The 18,886-nt window shown below is 40.6% G+C and overlaps 1 protein-coding gene across 2 annotated transcripts in view; it reads left to right on the top strand.

Moving 5' to 3' along the window:
- Nucleotides 1-17,969, top strand: part of UNC5C (unc-5 netrin receptor C) — a 396,611-nt gene extending 378,642 nt beyond the window's left edge. Inside the window, exons 15-17 of one of the 2 annotated variants that reach the window (XM_072622972.1) lie at nucleotides 945-1,109; nucleotides 13,319-13,497; nucleotides 17,435-17,969. In XM_072622972.1, the coding sequence (XP_072479073.1) occupies nucleotides 945-1,109; nucleotides 13,319-13,497; nucleotides 17,435-17,600 (510 nt within the window). In that variant the 3' untranslated portion in view covers nucleotides 17,601-17,969. The remainder of the gene's footprint in view (nucleotides 1-944; nucleotides 1,110-13,318; nucleotides 13,498-17,434) is intronic. The other variant, XM_072622971.1, reaches the window with a different exon arrangement.
- Nucleotides 17,970-18,886: the final 917 nt, after the last annotated feature.

The following is an 18,886-nucleotide window of genomic DNA, read 5'->3' as shown; positions in this document are numbered from 1 at the left end:
TAAAAAAATCTTTCTGATTGAACTACTGTCCTTTCTCCTGTCTCAGCTCTCCTGAGACTTCTCACCTGACATCCAGCACAACGAAATCCAACAGATCCCTCCCTTAGACTTACATCAATGTCCTCTTTCATTGAGTAAGAGACACTGGACTGGATCTCCAATTTCATTGGTGTAGGGAACTTTTGAAAAGCAAATTCTTTCTGTCCATGCAGATCAGCACCTCCTCTGTGATTTACACTCTTAGAGATACTGCAGTTCTTTAAATCAGTTCAATGTGTCACTTCCTAGAGAAATGACAAGGTATCTCCCTAACTGCTACTTAAATGTTATGTTGGTTTGTTTTTGTTTTTTTTTAATTAGGGCCAACTTGTTTTTCTAGGAAAAGTCCTCTTTTAATAAGATAAGTCCTATTCTAATCAATAAGATTTTATTAGTAGTATCTTTTGATGTGAATTTCTATTAAGCACCTGTCATATGAAAGATGAAGTATATGATGAAAGATAGAGATATATGAAAGTATACTGAATATATGTGTGTGTGTACATATATACATGTATGCACTTATATACGTGTGTGTGTGTGTTGTGTTAAGTTAGGAGGCACTGGGATATAGAGGATAGCGAGCTAGCTTCAGAGCCTCTGACACATCCTGGCCATATGAGTATAAGTACTGTGACATATGGAAAAGGTGCTGACCTGCATTGGCAGAAGAAGCTTCCTCATTCAGGAGCTAAATGAACAAATAAACATACGTGTTGTCTCTAGCTATCCCCCTCCCTCCTTGTCCTATCAAAGTGTCTTTTAACAAGCAATATCTTCTAATTCTATAGAAATGTGAGTTGCTTTATCATTATTAAGTTATTTTTGGTGGATTTTTGAAACAATTTCCTTTTTTAGATTTTGAGAATTTTCATTTCATTTCATCTCATTTGTTTGTCCTATAGGAAATTCCTTTTTACCATATCTGGAGCGGTTGTCAAAGAAATCTCCATTGTACCTTCACCTTGGAAAGATTCAGCCTGAGCACAGTGGAGTTAGTTTGTAAGCTCTGCGTGCGGCAGGTAGAGGGAGAAGGACAGATCTTCCAGCTCTCCTGTACAGTGTCAGAGGTAAACAGGGAAATTGCCACCTCTCACTCTAGTTCACAGGAGAGAAAGGGGCAGGCTGGAGGGAAGGGACCATCTCTCTCTGCCTCAGCTGATGTAATATATGTGTTCCTTAAAAGGTAGATATGTAAATAAATTCATATTTTAAACACAGTAGGGAAACTAAATTATTTAAAGAAATCTTGTGACAGATCTTTGTAAAACAAAGACTACAAGTGAGAAATACTTGTAGGAATATTCTACAACACACACACACACACACACACACACACATATAAACTTGCTATGCCCACCTTCCCCATAATTACCATCTTTTTCTCCTCATTGGTTTTTCCACACTTTCCTCCTTTCAACTAAGTAGAAAAAGCTCTGTGAGTTTCTCTCTGACTCTTCCTACTACTTTCCCTCCTTGAAAGTAAAGGAAAATAGAAGCTTCATTGTGGTCTTTTCTTACTTCCTCTCATGTGTCCCCAGATGGACAGCAGGCGCTTGTCACTCTTTTCCATTGGGATGGGGTACTCCAATGAGAGATACGAAATCTATGCATGTTTTTTTTTCTTGCGTGTGCCCTCTCAGTTTCTCTTTACTGACACCTTCCCACACTTTGCTAGGCATTTTGTTGATTTACCTTAAATAAATAACTATTTCTCAGGACTCCCTTAATGAGAAGGAAGAAAATAAGGAATGGATTGCCTCTTTTAACCCCGTTGCAAAAACTATCTTCTAAAACTTTATAACCTTAAGAGAAATAAAAGTGAACAGAAGTAAATTCAGCACTTAAAACGTTGGGATTCTTAGAGACCTCATCTCTATACAGCTGGCTGAGCCTATGGTGGCCACATTGCACAATTTCAGGAGCACTGTATAGCCAGCAGAAGAGACAACTTTGGTTTCTCTGCCCTACATACAGTGACAAATGACATGTCAGTTTGCTCAGCCTGTCTTCCTCTCTATCTCACATTTAGAGATTTATCTCCCTCAGTCCCTTTCCCATGTCCCATTGAGGTACGGTCATCATTTCCTTGTGGAGTTCCATGAGCCTTTTGACTCATAAACCACTTTAGTCACAGTTCCTAGTGACATTCATAAGGAATGATTTTGGTGTCACAATGCCATAGCAACCGCCAGTGCCTTCCACTGCACAAGCCATATCTCTGAGGCACACAGTACCACCCCGCTGGCTTTGGATGGTGTTTTCACTCTTTGGGCCCAGCAGGTCTGCAAAGTTCAATAACCACCCAGCTCCAGTGACAACAAAAGCTGCATAATTTCAGAGGGGGAGGAGAGCCATTCTTTTGATGCACGTTTTCCGTTAGGGATGCTCATTTGCTGCCAGATGAAAGGGTGGATCAGACGCACCAACAAATGAAAGGCCTTCAGCCCTCCCCCTCATCATCCACTCTGCCACCCTCTTCACAGAGAAAAGGCAGCTTTGACTAGTATAGTCATAACTTAAGAATTATCTTTCTTGCTTTAGTGTATCAAGAACACTATTTCTTTTGCAAACTTGACACAGAGACTTCCCTCCAGATAGAGCAGCTGTTCAGAAAGTCAAATGACGTTTTATCCAAGGAAAGTGGACAAATTTAAAGGAAGGGAAAAAAGGCCAAGTTGTAGATGACTCAGGGGGATTATATGGGGCACTGCTTCTTGCTTCTGGGTCAGTGGTTTGAATCTAGCTATTGTATGAGTTATTTGAATGCAATCTGGGGATTTATAGAAGAGTTGTTGTTGTAGCTATGATGTCAAACCCTGATTAAAAAAAAAACTGACTTTTAGGATTTCCAAAATCCTAATGCTCATGGGAGCTTCTAAGAACATATTTAAATCATACGTATGCTTTCAATGCCAAACAAATGGATGGCAGTTGTGCTCACCCTTTTTTTCTTCTAAACAGGGCTCTTGCCCAGCATCACACAGATAGTTGGCAGGTGGACTGAACACCAAATTCAAAAGCCAGGATTCCCAGGATAGTGCTGTCTTTACTGTAGTTTATGACTCTTCATCTACAAGTAGAGGGATCTTGGAGATCACTTAGTATATTTTTCTTGAAGTGAACCCTGAAATCCTTTACCAAAGAAAAAATAGATGATTCCAATGTTGGGACAATTCACTTTGCTAAGTCTAACCAAAATGAATTGTGGAGGGGGTTCCCTGAACAATGATTGTGAGCAAATCCCTTGGCCTATATGTTTATTTATCTGTAAAAGACTGCAGTTTATTCACCTGTAAAAGAAAAGGGTTGAACAAGATGACCTTCAAAATTCCTTCCAATTTTAGATCTATCATCCTTTGAACAATATTGTTCTCTAACTGTAATCAGTAGACATGCGTCAGGGATCTATGCCCCACAGCATCTCACCATGACATGAGGGCCACTCTGGGGTCTCCTTCTGGCCTTTTGGTAGGAAAGTCATGCCTCTCCTTCATTAGCAACAAAATCTGGCCTCTGCAAGCTCAACAGCAGCTGCTTTGGTGACTAAGCTATGTTGTCTATAGGAAGTGTCTTAGAATGCCCAGAGCAGGCAGGCGGTATCACCTGTTGCTTCCGTGTGTCTTCTTTAATCATGTCAACAGAAAAAAGTCAGAAAGGCTGTAGAAATAGAAAATGGGCATCTTTTGTGACTGGAACGGGAGACAAGAAAGAAGCCCATCACACTGTTCTCCTGTGGAGCCCATTCTGTGCACCAGAGGAGAAAGATGAATTAGGAAGTCCATAAAATAAAATCCTGCTCCATAACTGCCCATTTGCTATCAACTAGTTTATAGAGCTGAGTTAGGACCATCACATAGTGAGCAGCCAATTACATCACATGGACAATGAACTAGGGACCGAACACACATAATATAATCAAATACAACTTAGAATAAGCATAATTTGATACACATTTGATGACATGTATTGTCACTGTTTTGCTGCAAGGTAATTAGACCATTTGGTAGGTCACTTGCAAAAAAAGAATGCAATTAACATTTTGTACAGTCAAACTGATGTTTGGTTTTCCTGTTTGTGTTTATTAGCTCAGCGTCATTATCTCCAGTTTTTCCTGACAAAACTTAATTATACACATGTCCATCCCACATTACAAAAGTCCATAGGATCATATATCCAGAGCTGGAAAGAGGCTAAGGGGTCATCTAGGCCAATCACCTTATTTTACAGATAAGAAAACTGAGGCTCAGACAGGGGTGGGGAGTGATTTGCCCAAGTCCACACATATGGAACAAGTGGGATCCGTGCCAAAGGCCTTGGACTTTAATTGGGGCTCTTTCTACTGAACCACACTGCCTCTGGACCTTACTGCCCTCCAGCTGGAGGGTCTAGCCCTTTACTCTACAACCCAAGGATTTGTATGCTCTTTCATGCACTACAAGCCCTCATCCATGTTCCTCACCCGTTCATCTTCTTGGAAAATCCATTTGAGCACATCTTTGCCCCTGGCCTCTCGTTCACTGGAAGATTGAGAGTGTAGAAACTGTAGATGTTAAATAGTGTGATCGTTCTACCCAAAGGGTAGCGATATGATCAACATGTTGAGAAAAAACCTAGACAATGAATTAGCAAAGGGCCCAATGAGAAAGGAGAAAAAGAGGGGAGGAGAGATGAGTTAAGAAGTTCGGGCCAAGGGAAGGAAAGAGAAAGGTTCGGCCCATCCCTTCTGACCCAGCCCCCCAGGTACTCCAGAAATGACTTAAACAGTTTTAACAGCAAGAGCCAACCTTAAGAATAATATCATTTCGTAGAAAATAAAAATTATCATTATGTTTATTTGCATTTCTATGTTGTTTTAAGTTTTAAAAGCCTTTTTTCTTTACCACCAACCTGTGAGGGAGGGAGAATTCTCATTTTACAGGTGAGGGAACTGAAGTTCAGAAAACTGAATGGACATTCCTAGAGAGGGTCAGGGAAGCCATGCTGAAGCCAGCTCTCCCCTGCTCCTACCCCTACTGCCATGCTTGATATTACCTAAGACACATTTACCAGGAGACAAGACTTTACGAATAAAAGTATAACTAATTTCTTTTGTGCATGTACACATGGGAAGCCCTAGGTTTCACCATTGTGCCAAAAAGTTTGGTTTATGTTCCTCTTAGCACAACAGTGGTATGGGCTGTGTGTGTACTTGGTGGTTGTCCCAGTCAACTCTTATTGTCACACAGGCATAATCAACTTGGTTTCCATAAACCTATAGCAAACAGGTTGTCACTCAATTAATGAGTTAATTAATTAACCATCAAGGGAGTATAATGTGTCATTTATCCACCAGCTAGACAACAGTCAGCTGGTTTCAACGGAATTTATCTAGCCTTCTCCTTTTCCGTGTGCTATTTGGACCTCCCTAAAGACTTCCATATCTCAACTAACTAAAAGAGGAATATTAGTCCACAGACTCTTACACTATTTTCCTTCTTACTGCTCCAACATCCACATGTGCTCCTTGGACATAGTGGGTACTAGTTCTAAATGCAATATTTATCTAGAGGTAAATAAAATAATCGTCCAATTTGTTGAAAAATTATAGGAACAGTTCTATGATTCATCTAAACTCTCACAGTGGAAACAGCACTGGCTCTGGGGTCAGAGAATCTGGGTTTGAATCCCACCTCAGATACTTACTGCCTGGGTGACCTTGGTCAAGTCATTTAATCTCCCTGAGGCTAACTTTCCTCAAATGTAAGATGAGTGGATTGAATGATCTGGGAAATTTCCTAACTTATCTCAACTAAGTATTCTATGAAGAGAAAGAGAAAAGATATAAATCTCATGTCTATATTCCATCTAATCAATTCCTGCAAATCCTCTTCAGTTCCTTGGATTGGGGAAGAGGGTGATAAGGGTAGAAATATAGGTATTATGTGAATATGTGTGCTTCCGTGGGTGTGTGTGTGTGTGTGTGTGTGTGTGTGTGTGTGTGTGTGTGTGTGTGTGTGTGTGTGTGCGCGCGCATGCTTCCTGAACTCTAATCCTGGATAGACCTTCAGGAGAGAAAGGACAATCCTATAGGCTAGACTATAGACTATAGAGGGAAAAGTTGATCCCTGTCCCCACTTTACTTCTCCTCCATGTTCCATGATAGCTGGCAGATCCCAAAACTCTGGAATTCCCCTTGGCAATCATGTTCCCCACAATCTTAGTTGGCAGCTTGCATCTCTGCTGCAGGCCTGGATCTCAACTCTCCATCCCTCTGTTCCCCATCACCACAGGTGATGGGTGATGCCAGTTCAAGTTGGCAACCCAAGAAGTCCTCTTCCCAAAGCCAGCTGTCGAGTGGCCACATGGCAGGCAGCAGCTTTAGTGTCCCCTGCAGTGTGTATGTCTTTCTCTGTTCTCAGTACCCAAATTGAATGGTGGACCAGAATAGGAAGAAATAGGAAATTTAGTATGTCTGCTTGTCTACATGCAGTCCCTTTTGTTTGTATCTCAATGATCTATTTTTCCATCAAGACTTCCAGCCCTCCTCCTGCATCCAAAAGAGGTGAAACATCATTATAGAAATATCTGCTTGGAGGGACATTAGAGATAATGTAGCCAATGTTACTCTTATTTTACAAAAGATGCAACTGTGGTCTCTGGGGCTGGTTGGTCAAATTTACAAGTATAGTAAGCAGGAGACTTGGGTTTTGAACCAAGATAAACTGACCACAAATACAGGACATTTTCCACCATATCACATAGGAATAACTAATTTGTGCAAAGGTAACTTTTGCCCATATTCAGGAAGTATGTGCTTATGTGGATCATTCTAAAGACTGGCATCTCAACTAACTAAAAGAGGATGCTTAGTCCACAGACTCTTATACTATTTTCCTTCTCATTGCCCCAGGATTCACACTGCTCCCTCCTGTAGAGAGAGTATGGGTTGCACTAAGTGACCATGAATAGAAGTCCTGAAAGGAATCTTAAGACCTTCCAACTCTACAGTGCTAGAGATGGAACTCTCTGCTCCATATGCCTTGGCTGCTCCTTTTTGCCATTTCTTCTAATCTCATATCTAGGCTCTATACCAAACAAAAATATAAACCATCTGTATGAACTAAACAGTGTCACTTTTTTGTGTCACCAAATCTACTTATTCTGCTGTTTTACTCTATGAAAGAAAGAATAAAAACATTTTCCAGAAAAATTTCTACTATTTCCCTGAATATATGATCTCATGAATTGGAACACTCCATTCAACAGGGCAGATGGCCACCCATTCAGGCGCTCCTTCTTACCATATGCACCATGTCCATGTCTTCCCACAAACCTCTCACTGGTGTATAGGCAGTATATAGGGTTCCTTTATATAGATTTCTTCACATTAAATGAGTAGCAGTAAAGCCAACAAGGCATATCACTATCAACTTGTTATCAGCCCCATCTCCTTTTCTGTTCATACATCATTGTGATGCAATTGCTTACACTTATTCTAGTTTATAATCTTTCATTGCAGCTTATTTGTATTATCTGCTACCCATCTTTCCATTGCCCTTTGGGTCAACTACAATTTCAATTCTTTATAGACTATGGTATTCCAAGATTTGTAATCATATAATGTCACCGAAAGATCAACAGTGTTAAAAGGATTGGTCTGCATTTGCAGAGAAGCTGGGGTGCGGGGGTGGTAACGGAAACCACTATGCAATTTTCCAAATGCTATCTCCCATGTCTGAAGCATTGTGGTCAGTTCTGGACACCATGTTTTAGGAGGCTTATCAATATATGCTAGCAAGAATCCAAAAGATGGCAACCAGAGTGCGGTAAGACCTCAAGTTAACATCATAGAAAGATCAGGTGAAGGAACTAAGGATCTTGAACATGGAGAAGAAAAGATTGTAGTGCAGGAGAGTGTGGAGGAATCTTCTGCTTACCTTCATGTACTTAAAAGGGTGTTATCTGGAAGAGGGATTAGACTTGTTCTCTTGGACACCAGGAGTATAACTAGGAGTAACAGTGGAGGTGCAAAGAAATTAGAATGAATAGATTAGAACTGATGTATCAATTAGAATTGATGTAAGTACAAACTTCCTAAGGATTTGAGCTCCACAAAAGGGTTGCTTCTGGAGGTGGTAGCTCCCTCCCTGACCCCACACAACCTTGTCTTTGGAGGTCTTCAAGGCAAGCTAGAAGTCAGTTTGTCAGACAACTGTAGAGAGTATGGATAGCACTAAATGACCGTTAATAGAAGTCCTGAAAGGAAACTTTGGACCTTCTAAGTCTGCAATGCTATGAATGGAACTCTCTACTCTACATGCCTTGGCTGCTCCTTTTTGTTTTTTCTTCTAATCTCATATTGATTTTTGACTTTTGCCCTCCCAAGTCAATGATCTGACAGCACAAACTAGTGATTGAGAGAGAACTCCAGCATACATAATCAGCCATTTCATTTTCGTAAAAATATATTCAGTTCCATGTAAATACTCTTAACTAGTTTCAAAAGGGGCAACATATAAATATAAGTTGGTGCCTCTAAGTGCCCTATAAATAAAGCAGCATTGGAGGGTCAAGACTGTGCCAGGCAAATTTGAATTCAATAGTCAGTTCCATGGTCTCATAGATAAGAATAGTTCCATATGTTGGTGTCCTTTTCACTTTCAGCCTCTGCTGTTTGTCTGATCTACCTATCCATGTAGAACCTTTACGGGAAAATTAGAGGATGTGAAATTATATTTATGTTCTGCACTGCCTCTATTTCAACCCTTGTTCTGTCTGCACTTATCATTCTCATAAAGCCTAGGGAGTGAGCATCCAGGACTGTGACTTCTGAATAACTTTAGGGCAATATAGAGATGGCCCTGGAAAGTTACTGATTCTGCAGAGTCCTGAGAATCGAAGTTATTACCCATAACATCTGGTTGGATATTTATTGGGTGTAAAATTATATATTCATCTAGGGAAAGCATAACATCAAAGACAGATGGTACAACCACAATCATAAACAATTATTGTAATAAGTGCTGGATTTAGATAGTCTCTAATTTTACCTACCAAATAAATGGAAGAAGTAATGACCATCTCTAATAAAACTCAAGTACATTGTGCTATCAATAACCACTGCTGTATCAGTATTGAGACCAGGAAGGATGCCCTGCCTTGCTACTAATATTAGAACTAAAAAGCAAAAGAATTGAATCCTTATACTTACATGGACTTATGATTTTTTTCTACTCTTACTTAGGAACTGTGTCAACTAAGTCCTTGACCTTCTGTCATAGCTTAGGTGCTCAATAAGAGGTAGATGAGTGGTACAATGAATAGAGCACCAGACCTAGAGACAGAAAGATCTGAGTTCTAAGATGTGTAACCCAAGGCAAGTCACTTGACCTCTCTCAGCCTCAGTTTTCTCATATGTAAAATGAGGACAATAATAGGGGATATAGTAAGGATAAACCTTAACATTGCTGTATAAATGCCAACTATTTAATGAATGGATTCATTCATTGATTCCTTATGGTATGGTGGTGATCTTGGATTCTCAAAGGCTATGACAATGAATCAAAGTTTAACAGACCCTACAAGGTAGAAAGGCTTTGGATGTGAGCTCTGTGATAAGCTATTTATTTGTCATTCAAGAAATTGTTCCTGTTTTCATTTGTTCTTTGTTCTTGAAGAGGACCATGACATCAGGAAGATGGTGCCATGACTTGCAAGTGAATTGGATTTAAGGGAGGAAGGACTGTACAAGGTCACCAGCCTGACTTTCTCTTCTGGAGCCATCTGGGTCCAGTGACAAGATATAGATCATAATAACTGGAGATGCTCCCCCACCCTTTTCAAGAACTAGGCTAGCTGAGTATAGAGAAGTTCCACACCACATTGGCCATCAGATGATGACTTTTGACTAAAGTATAAAGGAGGTGTGATCTGCAGGTAGTTATCAGAAAAAGAACAGGGAAATGAAGAGACCTGTCTGGAATGAAGCATTCACTAATGTACATCCGTATCAGTATCATCTTCCTAATCTCCTATGTAACGATTCTGACATGTTGAAATATTAAAATCCCAGTTGTGTTGGAGCTTTAAAACAAAAAAAACAAAACCAATGGTCCTTGGACAGAGAATGTGCCAGATTTGGGGTCAAGAATCTGTGTACTGTGACTAGAGCCAATACTACTCTGAATATTATTGCAAAAATTAGTTTTCCTCTAAATTGCCCTCCATGCAGCAAAGTGGCCACTACACAGCATGAGTCTATAACCAGCAAAACAGAGTGTTGGCTAAAGCTTTACAAATGAAGCTCAGTTTTGCAAAGTCAACACTAGACCCAGTGGCTCCTTCAATTCCCACTGCAGGGAATAACTCAGAATACCCTTGGTGGCTGCTGCTACCTCTGGTCCAGACCTGCTCTGAAGGTGCTGGCAGGGAGAGTGTCACAGAATAGCCTTAGTAGCACACCATTAACTATGTCCTAGGTTTGTCTGCTGCTGGACATGAATCTGTCTTATTTTTCCTCCAGCAACTAATGTTGAACACCCAGGACTTACCCACTTTAAAGTCGATTCAATTGATTTTCTTATATTTCTTTAATAGTTTCCAGACAACATTTGCTTTCCCTTCTTGATCCATAGATGTAATGACTAGATTGGCTCCTGTTTTCTCCTGCAGAGGAGAGTCAGAATTTTCACTGATGCTCTTTTGGGGGCTGGATCTACTTAAAGGATCAATGTATGGTTTCACTGGTAGAAACTAGATTTGCACCTTTATCGACTCATTCGTTCTTTTCTAAAAGTGATCTCCTATGTTTTCTGCTTCCCCAAAGAAAAAAATTCAGGCTTATTTTAACACAATTTGAATCATATGGGATTTTGGTCATCTAAGTCAATCCACTAGTATTACAGATGAAAAAACTCAGTTTGAAGAAAGGGAAGTGACTTGCCCCCAAGTTACACATATATTCAATAGCAGAGTCAAAATGGAAATTCATTCCTTCTAGCTCCAAATGCTATATTGCTTTTCCTCCAATCTGCTACCTTCTCATATGGTTCCTATGGTTCAATCCAGTTCAGAAAACATTATTAAGTGCATACTGGCTGTCCTACTATTATAGGCAGCTAGGTTTAGTTGATAGCGAGCTGAAAAGACCTGGGGTCAAGTTCCACCTTTGACACAAACTGGATGGGGGACCCTGGGCAATTCCCAATCTCTCAGTGTTCTGGGCATCAGTTAGAGACTCTAAGTTTCAAGGAAGGTTATGACCTGTATGGGGAGTTGGGATTTCCTTATCAGAAAGTCTGCTGTACTAAAGAAACCTCAAGTTCAGCCCCCCTTCCCCAACTCTCCTAACTGTCAGATACTAGGTTAAGTGCTAGGGATAGAGACGTAAAGACCAAAACAAAGAAGACTGCTCTCAAGTAACTTACTTTCTACAGGGTATCTGGGGTTGTTGGGAATAAACTTGTACAAAAGTAAATTAATCCAGAATAATCCAAAGTAATTGTAAGTGAGAGAAAGTAGGGGAGGGGAGGATCACAAAGGTCCCAGGTAGAGGTAGCAACCAAAGTGAGTTTGGAAGGAAGCCAGGGATTCCACAAAAGGAAAGTGAGGAGGGGACAGCCTTTCAGGCAAGGGGAAGCACCTGGGGGAAGGGAAAGAGCCAGGAAAGCAAATGTCAAGCATTTCATTCAGCTGCAGCCAAGTCGGGGTACAAGGGGTGACCTATCCTGCCATTTCCCCTCTGGTTTTCTCCTCGTCAGACATTCTCCACCAGATCTGACTTCTAGCAGTTAAATGTCAGCTCTGTTCTTTCTCAGGGTGCTGGTGCGGCCCTTCCCCTTGAAATCTGACTCTTTAAAAGCGTTACTGTGGCCTCTTTTCCTTCTCATTCCTGAAGGACCACTTTGGAAAACAGTATTTGGGCTGTTCCAGAGCTTTCTATCTAGAATTATTTTCTATAAGAACCAATAAATCCACAGACTGTGCAAAGTTACTGCCTAAATACAGGTATCCTTTCCACATCACAGGCATTAAGGGCATGGCATTCCTATGATCTGGAAAATTCACATAAAATTTTTGGCTCTCCGTACCAGAGAAGAAGTCTAAATTATTATGGTATTAAAAGATAAAACATGTTGATGTTATACAATATTATACATATATTTTATGAATATCTGAGTTTCTAAACTTTTTCTGTGTTGTCTGCTGACCTTTGCTTGTCATCTCTGGCTTCCTCAAAACTCCCCCACATTTCCCATTTTATTTCTTATGCCAACCTGCAATATATTAAAACTGCAATAGGGAAAGTCATGATGTGGAAGGAATAACTATAATTCTGATGAAGAAACATTGACATAGGGTGCTCCCAGATGAGAAAAATCCTTTTACCAAGGCAGGCCGGTACCTTCTCTGTGAAATTGTAGTCTTAGAGATTAGACTAAAGGACACTAAGAATTGAAGTCAAGTACCCACAAGCACAGTCAGTGTGTGTCAGTGGCGAGATCTGAATGCAACTCTTAAGCAATTCCTGACTAAAGAAAATACTTTGCTTAGCCCTGCGTCTGGAACATAGTAGCCACTTATTAAATAGTAGGTGACTATCATTCATCACTTATTTTCCTCAAGAAAACACATATTGAATTAGAGGCCAAGGTTATCTAGTCCAAATCAAAAGAAATTTTCTATAATATCCCTCGCAAATGGTCATTTACCTTCTGCTTGAAGATCTCCAATGATTCCAAGCCCACAGTGATTCTAATTGTTCACAATCATTTTCTTACCTTAAACTTCAATTGATCTTTCTACAATTTCCATTCTTTGCTGCTAATACCAACACCACATGACAAAGAGCCCTTCGGATGTATGACTGGCTGTCATGTCCCCACCTCACGCCTTCCATCCTTCCACTAAACTTCCTACTTCCTTTACCTCATCTTCCATCTGCCTGGTTTTTAGTCTCTACATTGTCATTCGTCATCCTCCGGATGCTTTGCAGTTTGTCAGTATTATTTCTAAAATGCATTGCCTATAACTGAAAACATTCTAGATATAGTCTGACCAGGACAAATACATGAAGTTATTCCTCTGGACATTATATCTCTATTGATACAGATTGATATTAAATTAATTTAACATCCTATATTACTCCCCTCCAACTAACCAAACTTTTCGTATCCTCTTCGTCATTTATTTTTTGAACCTACATTGTGTTGAACCTCACACTTACGCATTGATTAAATATTGATTGCCTTTGTTTCCCCAGTAATAATGCTATGTTGTTTTCTCTACTGAAATACAGGAACCCACTGGCATCGACTTTCCCCTGCTGGACCCAGCAAGTACCATCACTACCATCACAGGACCCAATGCTTTCAGCATCCCACTCCCTATTCGGCAGAAGCTCTGCAGTAGCCTTGATGCCCCACAGACCAGAGGGCATGACTGGAGGATGCTAGCCCACAAACTGAAACTGGATAGGTAGGCACAACCACGCATTCAGCAACTCCTAGAGAGGAGGCAGTTTTTCAGTGAGACAACTAAGGATGTGTTTTGCCTCACACACTTCCTTTTCCTGGAAAGTCCCTCCCTCCACACCTTCTCTGACTGTTGAATCACTACTCAGTCTTCAAAACCTTCCTTTATCAAAAGTTGCCTCTTCAAGAAATATCTATTCATCTATCTCTGTCTCTGTCTATCTCTATATCCAAGTATATATAATCTATCTATATGTGTATATATAAATAGACACTCCCTCAGACCCCCTAATCATTCAATTTCTCCACCTGCTCATTTTCCATCACCTATTCCTCCAGCCTACTTCAGCCACAAACAAAGAGAACCATACCCTTCACTTATCTTGTCATTACCTAGAAATATAATACCTCCAAGTGCAAGAATTTCAAAAACCCCTTGTCTAAAATTATTTATTGGTTTTTCATCTTCTGTCTTCGTCCCTTTGCCAAAACCTGCCCTTCATCAACATCACAATCTTCAATCCCTGAATCCTTCAGGCTTAGCTCTCTCCCAGGCCATCAACCCCTATGCTAACTACTCTCTTTTCTCCATCTTGACCCGTTGGTGAACCAGTTCACCTCTACATTGTCCCTCTTTGGTCCCTAACCCCCTTATCATGTAACTGATTATGCCCTGCCAAGCCTTGGTTTTGGATCACTCCCCCCATTACTTCCTTCACCCCTTTACAAATTTTTTTGAAGGAAAGCGGAGAAAATCACACAACTCTTCTGATTGTCTGCTCCAAATATATATTGTACAACTTCACCCAAGCCTTTGGACCCGTAAAGCAATCCTCCCTTAAACTCACTCTCCAGTCTCCACAGAAGCTTTTCCAAACCTTTGTTGTTATTGTTCAGTCAGCTGTGCCTGACTCTCATCCCTCTTCAAACCTTCCATAGCATTCCCTAAACCCAACCTCTCAGTTGAGAAACTTGAGTCATATTTTATAGTAAAATTTGAGGTTATTGGCTGTGAGGTCCCTCTTCTTCATTCCTTATCACTCATATGCCTTCTGCCACTATCACCTCCTTCACCTGAGACTAATCTGCACAAACAATCTCATTTCATCCTGTCTCCTCCAACAGGTTGGCCCTTCTGTTGTCCCCAGTCTTTTACTTATTTTTAATCTCTCCCTGACTCCTGGCTCCTTCCCTACTGCCTACAAACATGTTCATGTCTCTCATATCCTCAAAAAATCCTCACTTCCTCACTTGATCTGTCCATCCTTGCTAACTAGTCTTGTGTCTCTTCTACCCTTTGTATCAAAATTCCGTGAAATGACCCTCTGTAATGAATGCCTCTACTTTCTGTCACCTCATGCCCTTCTGTATACCCAAATTCTGGCCTTATTTTTCTGACCACCTCTCCAAAGTTAACAACAATCTCTTATTTGCCAAATCCAATGGCCTTTTCTCAGTTCTTATTTCCCTTGACCTCCCTGCAGTCTTTGACAACTGATCACTCTATTATCCTTGGCATTCTCTTCTTTCTAGGTTTTTAGGACATCATTCTCTCCTGATTCTCCTCCTACCTCTCACATGGTTCCTTCTCAGTCTCCTTTCCTGAATTCTCCTCCAGGTCATGTCCCTCTAACCAAAGGTATCCCACAGAATTCTATCTCAAGCTCTTTTCTCTTCTCCCTCTACACCTCTTCATTTGGATAATCTCATCAGCTTCCATGGATTGAACTGTCATCTTTACGTGAATGATTCTCAAATATCTATCCTGCCTTAACCTTTCTGCTGGCCTCCAGTCTTGCATCACCAACTGCTTTTCAGATATCTCAAACTGGATGTCAAGTAGACATCCTTCTGTTTTCTCTATTAATATTGAAGACAACACCATCCTCTCGGTTTCTCAGGTTCACAAACTAGGTATCATCTTTGACTCTTCACTATCTCATACCCCCCCATAGTCAATCTATTGCCAAAGCTTGTTGATTTCACCTTTGCAGCATGTCTCAAATATGCCCTCCTCTCCTCTTACACTAATAGTCTATGGGTGAGTCTGCCCACTACAATCCATCCTCCAATTCTCAACTTAAGAGATTTTCCTAAAGCATAGGTATGACCATGTCACTCCCTTATTCAATAAACTTCAGTGGCCCACTATCACCTCCAGAGTCAAATACAAAATCTATTTAACATTCAAAACCCTTATTAACCTAGCCCCATTCTATCTTTCCAGTTTTCCAACACTTTAATCCCCAACACATACCCTTTAATCCAGTGACACTGGCCTCTTGGCTGTTCTAGGAAGAAGACCCTCCATCTCTCAGCTGCTCTGGATATGTTCTCTGACTGTCCCCCATGCCTGGAATGCTTTTCCTCCTTATCTCCACCTCTTGTCTTCTCTAGCTTCTTTTAAGCCCCAATTAATATCTCTTCTTCTAAAGGAAGCCTTTCCTCTCCCCTATTAATTCCAGTTCTTTCTTTATCTTTTAATCATTTCCTCTTTATCCTATCTATAGTTTGTTTGTTCATATTTGCATGCTTTTCATCCCTTGCATCACATTGCAAGCTTCTTAGGGTCAAGGATTGTCTTCTGCCTTGAGTTATTTTATTTTATTCTCACTACTTAGCACAATGACTGGCTCATAGTAGGTACTTAATAAATGTTTATCAACTAAGTGACTGACTGCCCTTCCCTAATCCTTCCCCATTTAATAATCTCATATTTCATTTTGCTTTGTATGTACGCATCATATAACATTGTTTTACACAATTATCTTCATTGGTGCCTTGCTGTCTCAGTAGCCTGCTCTCCATGAAATCAAGGGCCATCACTTCTCTAAACATTATATTTATCCCAGTGCGTAGTGTAAAATATATTAGATAAATATGGATTATGTTGTATTCTGTTATATTCAATTCATTGTGCTCTATTTTCCTATAGAAAGAGGACCTGCACTTACTTGCCCTGGGCAAATATGCCTAGAATCATTACAGAGGGAGTAGAGGGATTAGTCCCCCTTCATATTCTAGCCATTGTTCAAAGTAGAGTTGGGTAAATCCTTATGTTTCATCATATTAATAATACTTATTGTGACAATGACATTTTACAGTTTACAAAGTATTAGTCTCACGACATATAGACAGTGTTGTACAATAAACAGTCTCAAAGCCAGGAACACCTTGGCTCAGGTTCTGCCTCTAACACGCTGTGTCTTTGTGAGCCTGAACAAGTCCTTTATCTTCTCAGCACTCTGGACAGCTCTCTGATTTTCAGAGAAGTTGCTCTTCACCAGAAAGGTCTCTTCACCAGTGAAAGCCCAGGTTGAGTCCTTATTTCTGACTGTATACTAACCTTGTGAGGTAGGAAGTGCCAGTGCTCATTTTTCATATGAAGAATATGAGAGAAAAGTGAAAGATTGCCCACAATCCCACAGCTGGACTGAGGCTTCTGACACAAACTCCAGCTTTCTTTTTCCTGCACCAAGAGGAGCCACCAAAGGTCACCCATTTCTTCAGGGCTTTCCTAGTTGCTGGTACTGTGTGATGACAAAACACTCTCTAAGTGCATAAAACCAAGCAGGAAATATATTTTCATGCTCAAAGGACTGCCCTTCCCCATTCTCCAGTATAACCCCAGTATAACACTGGAAAGAAAACTTAAAAGCTTATATTAAGGTATTGACCACAGATAGCCATTCTTGCCTCCTAAACTGATTTACTCAGGGCTGAGATGGAGCCTGTTTATAAATTACAACTTCTGGCTGGTTCTTATTCAATAAAGTTCCACCTATAGTTACAGAGAGAGGGCACAACTGGTTGATTGTGCTTTCTCAAATAGAGCCCGGATGCTTAGAAGGCCAACGACCAAACATAGTGGGTCGGAATGCAGCTGGACAGTCAACCTATACATTCTACCGTTCAGCATGTTTTGCTGTTTTCTATTGCAGATACTTGAATTATTTTGCAACAAAATCAAGTCCTACTGGAGTGATCCTGGATCTCTGGGAAGCTCAGAATTTCCCAGATGGGAACCTAAGCATGCTGGCAGCAGTCTTAGAAGAAATGGGAAGACATGAGACAGTGGTGTCTTTGGCTGCAGAAGGACAATATTAAACTAGCCTGGAACTGAAGAGGAAGGAGGAAAATGCATAGGGAGTCTGATGGCTGGCCTGCAGGCCACGACTGAGAAAGAAATACAAGCCAGACCAGACCAAGAAGCTTCACAGGGAGATTTCACAGTGAGAGAAAGAGAGAGAAAGAGGAAAAAAAACCCAACCAGAAACAGCCAATTTTCATTCCCACTTTACTTGTACATTATCACAGGAGTTAAGAGAAAAAAATGTGTAAAGTTGTACCTTGAATATAGAAATCAACCTAACTTTCCTCTTAATTGGGTTGTGCGCTGCATGGTACAGGATTTTACAGTTTCCTAGGAAACGGTTTTTATTGCTATCCAGATATATTGGATAAACTTTCTTAACAGACCCAGTTTTTATGAACACTGTTTACATCAGATTTGGACAGGGATAAGGACACCGTTCATGGCTCTTTCTATTTTTGTTTCAATCATTCGAAGTTGAAGCTGTGGACGCTTTGTTGTGTCTCTTTCAGATTAGCAATTTACAGAGAAACCGCAGACTTTTGTTACAAATCTTGTGCATCAGGTGTCTCGGATAATCCTCCCATTGTCGTTCTGTTCCCAAGGCCTTGTTGTAGAACCCAAGCGTAACCATTTGTATCTGGAAAGTGGATAATCTGAGTGGAAAGCAGGCATGGTTAAGACTCTTTGTTCCCTGCGGGCTCTATCTCATTCCTTTTTGGAATGAGCTGTAGGCTCACAGGGAAGATAGTGACAAAAAAAAAAAAATGACAAAAAAAAGCCCCTCCTCACAATGTGTGTGTTTGTGATATGCAACTTGGAGTGGTTTTAAAAGTATCATTATTATAATCGTTATTATTATTAATTATTATTACCTATTAGCATTTACAAGTACTCTAGTACAAGGATTTACTTTTAATTATTTCTGTTTTGTCTACAGTAGCGATAGGCATTTGAGTGTTGACTAGACCTGCCTGAACCTTCTCAAGCCTTCTCAGTCACTCAACCTCTCCCAATCCCTCAACCCCTGGAGGGTAGTCACTAATGTTTGCCTCTGGTCCTGTCTGATCCTTTAGCTTGGTCAGACCCCTCAGTGCTCAGGCCCGGGAGGATGATAGCAAGTGGGGAGCTCCTAGCTCTTCTCATACTATCCTGTTCCCCCCAAAGGTGGCAGAAAAGAGAGCTGAGATCTGTGGATGTTGAGGTGAGAAGCGAGTTCTGTTCACTCTGCCACTTGAACAAATCACTTGACTTTCCTGAACCTTAGTCTCTTCCTCTGTCGAATATGAGTGTTAGACTG

This window comes from Notamacropus eugenii, chromosome 7, assembly GCF_028372415.1.
Source record: "Notamacropus eugenii isolate mMacEug1 chromosome 7, mMacEug1.pri_v2, whole genome shotgun sequence".
NCBI lineage: Eukaryota > Metazoa > Chordata > Mammalia > Diprotodontia > Macropodidae > Notamacropus > Notamacropus eugenii.
The sequence above is the reverse complement of the archived record's forward strand: the minus strand, read 5'-3'. Positions and strand labels throughout refer to the sequence as shown.